Source organism: Gavialis gangeticus, unplaced genomic scaffold, assembly GCF_001723915.1.
Source record: "Gavialis gangeticus isolate Ggan-Ray unplaced genomic scaffold, GavGan_comp1, whole genome shotgun sequence".
NCBI classification, from domain to species: domain Eukaryota; kingdom Metazoa; phylum Chordata; order Crocodylia; family Gavialidae; genus Gavialis; species Gavialis gangeticus.
Window position 1 is genome coordinate 99,194,094 of NW_017729031.1, and position 6,552 is coordinate 99,200,645.

Sequence of the window (6,552 nt, forward strand, 5' to 3'; positions counted from 1 at the left end):
TTCTGGTGCTCCATCAGAGGTGCAGCTGCTTGTATGTCCTGAGGTTCTTGGCTTTCTTGTGGCACTTAGTACCCATCTTGTCCTGCCTTACCACTTTCCTAGCTGAGTCTTGGAAATCTGCTGTGCTCTGTGGGGAAGGATCAGAAGCCCACCACTGAATACGCAGGGTTGACAGACTACCAGACCAGACTGATGTAAGACATTAGCAAGAAGGAAAATAGTGTTTGGGAGAATGGAGACGGAGGGCTGGGTTGTGCAAAGTGGATCATCACAGTCAGGATGCCTTTTCAGATAGCATCTCTACTTACATTTCCTCCCCCTGCAGAATGTTTGATGTTATCCTTGGAACCACATCGGGACTGAATATCGCTAAAATCGATCTTCTTGTTTAAAATCCTAACCTAAAAGGAATTGGAGGTAACTTACTGTACTGTATACACATTCTTTCACTACAGGTTAGGGGCACACAGGATGGCTTCACCTGCTGCTGGTCTGGGCAGTTAAGTTGAAATGTTAGCCCTAAAAAGAGACAGTTGCCAATGTATAGCAGCCTTTGCATTAAAATAAAACAAATCTTTTACCATCCTCTCAACCTGACTGACAATGAAATGAAATATATGCCATTAGCCTCCTGGCTACAAAAACCTAATCTGGACAATCACAGCACACAGCCAGTATGTCTCCTTACTTGGCCAGAGGGAGTCTATGCAGAAACCTGAGACACTCCTTCCTCAGCCTCTGCCTTTGTTCTCCTGTATAGCAATACCAGATTCAGCCAGCCCAAGGAGCCTGCACCAGAAAGTTTCTCTCCTGAACAGCAGCATCAGCGCTCTGCACTTATTCACAAACAGACCTTGAACTGCAGACCTTGACTGCTGTTGCCATTTTACAGATGGCATGATGGAGACACAGAACTCACTTGTGCCAGATTAAGCTCTGAATGGGAAGAAGACAGAGTACACCACCAAAGCAATAGAGCCTGGAAGATTTTTTGCCTTCATTCATCAGCAGGGATCCTGGTTTTCTCTGATAAAAAGAAAACCTCCAATTTTTAGATTTTAAAAAAGCAACCCCAAATCCACATTTTTCCACAATCAAAATGAAATGCCACTATACAGCTATCTATATATTAATGGTGTTTCATTTTAATCACAGGAAATGGTGGATTTTGGATTACATTTTTAAATCTCAGAAATTGGGGATTATTTTTTATCAGAGAAAACCAGGATCCCTATTCATATGTAGAAGAAACAAGATGGCCACTGGGTAACCATCACTGCCAGGACTAATAATGCTGCCAGAACTGCTGGTGTTTCTCCTTTGTGCATCCCATTACTGGAAGCGCCGTCATGGTGGGCACTGTCTGTGTACACTGGCATGAAGGGATCCTTGTGTCTTCTTCTGCATAGAATTATTTGCCCCTAGCTAACCGAGCCAAGGTGTCCCAATGAGTTATCAACAGAACCAGGACCAGAGCCTGACTCTCCTAACTTCCAGTCCCATGCTCAATCTACATTCCCATTCAGATGACCACCACAGGATCAGCACTGCATCCTGGCAAGGCATTTGTTATCAAACCTATCATTTTGCTTTATCAGTTTCACTTCCTTTTTTCCCCCCCAGTAAATAACCCATAGCAAACTTGCCGGTGCCACTGTTTGGGACCATGTGATAGCTAGGTGCCTTTTCACCCAGAGGGTGCATACCAGTTCAAAGAATGCCTGAAGCTTCTGTCCACATTACCTGTTGCTAATGATCACCTCCCCACCCAAGGTGTGGGGCCAAGGATGTCTGAAAGGCAGCCATCACTCCACCTGCCTGTGTGCCAGGCCCCTTCACTGTGCCTTTTAAAATGTGCAGCAAGTGCAGTATCTGAACAGGTTTCCTGCTGGCTCCCCCCGAGGCTTCATGCCTGACTGCCCCACACAGTTATCGTGACTCCAGCCACGAAGTGCTCAGCTATAACCCTGCAGTGTCTACAACATGCCTGTAACGATACATGCCACATATGCTTTGTTATGCATATAAACAAAGCACAAAAAGTAAGCCAATGGTAAGCAACTTTATTTAACATGCCTTAGATATCAGGGTGGATTACAGTCTCACAGGGATAGACAGATGGACAGATATTTCTATGATGTAAGATCCAGCTGGTAGCGGAGAACACATAACACAAGAGTCTTTGAAATGACAGCTTGAGGGCAGGCTGGCTGACTTAATTAACATAAAAGCAAAGTCATAACTGGTAATGTTTGTTCCCTGAGGAGCCGCGGGGTGCAGGAACCCTCTCGCAGCCCCCTGTTGCAGCTACCACTGCAGCTTACCACCTTTGATCTGGTGACCACGGCAGCTGTAGTGGGAAGGCTGCATTAACTCCCCTGGCTGCTGGCTATACCAACACACCTTCTCCCACAAGCAGTGGAGTCTCCCAAGCAGTGTAAGGCTGAAGAAGGAACTAGGGATACAAGGCCCCAGTTGCTGGACCTGACTCCCAGGCACCACCAATTCCAGTTGCCCAAGGCAGGAGACAACCATGGGCTTGGTTTCATAGTAGGGTGGTGCCCCCTGTAAGTCCATTCTAGCATCTCCTTCACACTGGTGCTGGGGCTTGTGTCTCCATCACCCACTGCTGGTTGTGCTGCTGCATAGCAGCCAGGTGGTGCTGCTAGGCTACAGGGAGCCATGAGGAGTAGTGAGCAACATGAATGAAGTCGTGGATGTACCTCTGCTGCTTGTGTCTCAGGTTTGCAGTTGCATTTTATTACCCTGTGCTATATTGCCCTGTTGGAGAGGACTGGGTCACTGCAAGTGCTGCCTGATGATAAAGAAAGAATGTGTGGCTTGCTGGTGAGTAACACCCAAGCAGGCCCATAAGGAGAATGGAGAGACAGAAAAAAGCATACATTTGATGTTACTTCCTCCTGATTTGTGCTAGAAAAGACTAGGAAACTGCAGGCATGTGAACAAGTGCTCCTTTCCATTCCCCACCCCGAATGCTTTTCATCCTCACACCTAACTGCTGGTTAATGTTCTGTGTTAGCTTCTTCTTGGTGGGTTAGAGAGATATTCTTTATTATAGTTTTCAGATCAAGTCCTCAGTTAGTAAAAGTCAGTGTAACTCCACTGACTACAATGTCAATTTAGACAAATTGAGAATCCCCACACAAAGATTTCTTGTTCAAAAATGACTGCATCAGTTAGTCCAGTATAAATCTTCAGGGCCAGTTACTAAATTATGACACGGCTTCTATTCAATTGTGCCCTTATTAAATAAGGCTTCAGGATTTGGCCCTGTATTTCTAAGATGTGCTAAGAATTTATAACTGTTTTTTCATGCAAGCTTTACATTTTGTTAAGGGTTGCTGATTACAAAAAACAAACTGGGTGTTTCAAGAGTGAACGTAAGCACAGTATTCATCACAGTCATCTCTATAATATTGTTGACAGGCACTATAGGATAATTTAAGGTTACTGACTGATATCTAACTGATAAAAATAGACAGATTTATATGCCCCTCTAAGCTGCTTTTTGCCGTTCCAGAAAAACAAAGCAGTTGTAAATCCAGCATAACTGGCCAGTGGAAGAAAGGAGTCTGGTGGCTAAGGAACTACACTGTATTTTCTATCTGGGTTAACTTCTCACCTCTGCCTCAAATTTTCTGGGTGACCTTGAGCTAACCACTCAATCTTCCTGCAGCTCGGTTCCCCATCTGTAAACTGGAAGAATATTACATCTTCCACTGCACAGATCTACTCAGGATAATCTTTGTGAAATTCTTGGCTACTAAAATAATGTTGGCCATTATAAGTGCAATACCTAGTTAGCTAGTGGTGCCATGGGGAATAAAGCAGTTGAAGTGCACTGTTAAATCAGGTCACTTGTCTGAGGTCAGGAACTGAGTGCCAGATTTATGTTAGGGGGTGAGGGAAGAAGTTTTCCTTCTTTCCCCTGCTAAACTTATTTCCACTAGACCATATTCTATAGTTAAAGGGAAGAAGTGGAACAAGAAGAGCTATTCCATGGGTTCCCCTTCTGGCAGATAGTATAGAAAATAGTGTATCAATCAAATATATCAAAGACAGTGTATCAATCAAAACACTAGGATGATTACCTAGTGGTACGATTAGGAAGAGCTGTGATTATGGTTGCTTTTGTGAGACAAGTGATGATAGGAAGCACCTTGCATGGGCAGATCTAGGATTCTAAAAATGGGGGTGCAGAGGCCCATATAACACAACATGTATTTTTCTCTAGTTAAAAAGAAACTAAAAGCTTTACTAATATGGCAGGAGTCTGGGGCTATACTGTTCAGTTTAAGATAGAAACAAAAACAAATATAACTTTATTGGAACATGCTTAATTTGTTATATCACATAATATGTACAAAACCACAACAAACTAGGCAAAAATAATCAAAAGATTTTGTTTCATTAGTTCTGTAGTAATAAGAATTAAATGTACATCTTTTTCAGATTCACAAAACAAAACCTAGTCTTCATGAGCACCTTAACTTTCAGTGAAGCATTCACTGCACTGTCATCTCCACATCTGAGTTAATATTTTTAGCTGGAGTTAAAAATGGCCTACAGGTCTGTGAAATAGGATCTACAATACTAGGAACAGTTAGCAGAGAGCAGAACTGCAGAAGAAATGATAGCTGGATTAGTAGAATATCAAGACAATTAAAAAGGAAACAAGGTCATTAAACACCAGTAGAATGAAGAGTTTAGAAGAAATCAGATAAATTATATGAGCCATGAAATCAACCGACTCCCTCACTGTTGCCTGAACAGAAGTGCTGCTGCTGCTGCTGCCACTGCCACCACCACTGCCAGGCAGCTGGTTTGAAACTTCGGGTGGACCATGAATCAAATCAGGGTGCAACTGCACCACTACACCCCACTGGATTCTCCCCTGCCTCTGCAGCATCAGAAACCCTTGCAGTACATTGTCCTGTTTAGCCTTACAAAAAGATGTCTATGTTTGGTGAAATATTTTCCTTTCTTTTCTTTTCTTTTCAGCACATTAGACTAAATAGATGTTTACCAGAATAAGTGTCATAGGAATTTTATGTTTTTGTGCTTTATTTCAACATATTGGTTGGGTTTTTTGAAAAAAAGACCCTAGTAACATGCAAGACAGGTGTCACATCAGTTACAGAAATGCATGTCAGACATTCAGTCTGGATTTGGCTCCTGGAGAACTTTAAGCCAGACAGCCAGGCAAAACCCAAAGCCCTCGTAGCCTTTTCTGACTGCATGTCCCTCTGAGCAAGCAATCAGCAACACCTCTCAGCAATCACTGGAGGAAATACTAGCTCTGAAAATGCTGATTCAGGGAGCATTACAAAACGTAGGTGCTCTAGGGCAGGCAAGCATATTCAGGGACTTAAGAAACTAAGTTAAAAATAAGGCCTATGCAAGGTCGCAAGTTGAAAGACCACCTTATATTAGGCTTGGCTATCATTCTACATTAGATTGAAACTAGGAGGCCCGATGCTTATGGCCATTTCTAGCAGAGATATTAAGGAACAATCATTTGAATTATCCTGTCTATCTCACTGGTGAAATATAACCATATACAGAAGGAAACACAAAGCCTCTGTATCACTTTGTCTCACATTTAAGTGAGGTATGTGCTTTATGCTGGCAGTCTGCATATGGCTGAATTCCCCTGGTTCTCTCTTCCAGTTCAGTCTGATTCCCTGTTTTTCCCCCTCTTGATATATATCATATTGGAGACATGACTCCTATCTACATTCACATCAGTAGGCTAAATACGAGATTTCGAAACTACTTAGGCCAGGGGTTGTCAGCCTTTCAGAGCTTTAGGCCAGGTGCTTGTGACCTGGCCACTGCCACAGGCTGCTGATTCCCCACCCCTGCTACCTTCCCTGCTTCTCTGATCCCTTCTCTTCTATGTAGTAGATTCTGATAAGGTTGAAGTCAATCTTGCAACAGGATATTTCTGTCTTGCTGGAGAGAAATGGAGACCAATCTTCCTTATCAATACATTGTCTTAGATGTTCTATAGTTCTTTGCACACTGATGATTTGTCTGTCATGCAACATAGTTATACTGCAGACTAGAGCTGTTTTTTTTTCCAAAGGAGGATTGTGTATTCTCCACTGTCATCCATTCTGATTGTTACCTCATGCCACAGCTTTGGCAGGTTATGCTGAGTTATTTGTTTACCACCATAGCACCATTTAGGCCAGGAACCAAAAAAAACAAATCAAAGAGAAAATCTCATGAGAAATAAATACCAAAGATGCAGAAGAGTAAAAGGAAAAGGAGGTTAGATTCCGCTCTCTAAACACCTTCTAAAGCTTTCAGATTACATTCATTAACATTTGATCTTTTAAATTGCTAACATTAGCAGTCTCAACTTAGGAAGGCTTTTTGATGCCAGTCTTGTCTCATGTTTGGTATTTCCCTGATACAGTAGTTAAAATTATGTTGCAGTAATATCTGATTGATTCCTTGATACTGAATACAATGCTGATGTTAGCCACTGACCAAACTGGATTTTAAAGAACAGCATCATCCATC

The 6,552-nt window shown here is 42.5% G+C and overlaps 1 protein-coding gene across 13 annotated transcripts in view; it reads right to left on the bottom strand.

The window, feature by feature from the left end:
* Positions 1-6,552, bottom strand: part of MAP2 (microtubule associated protein 2) — a 446,273-nt gene that overhangs the window by 16,352 nt on the left and 423,369 nt on the right. For 9 of the 13 annotated variants that reach the window (XM_019523436.1, XM_019523433.1, XM_019523437.1 and 6 more), the window contains one exon: positions 309-401. The exons of the other annotated variants lie outside the window; for them this stretch is intronic. In XM_019523436.1, the coding sequence (XP_019378981.1) occupies positions 309-401 (93 nt within the window). The remainder of the gene's footprint in view (positions 1-308; positions 402-6,552) is intronic. 13 annotated transcript variants of the gene reach the window in all.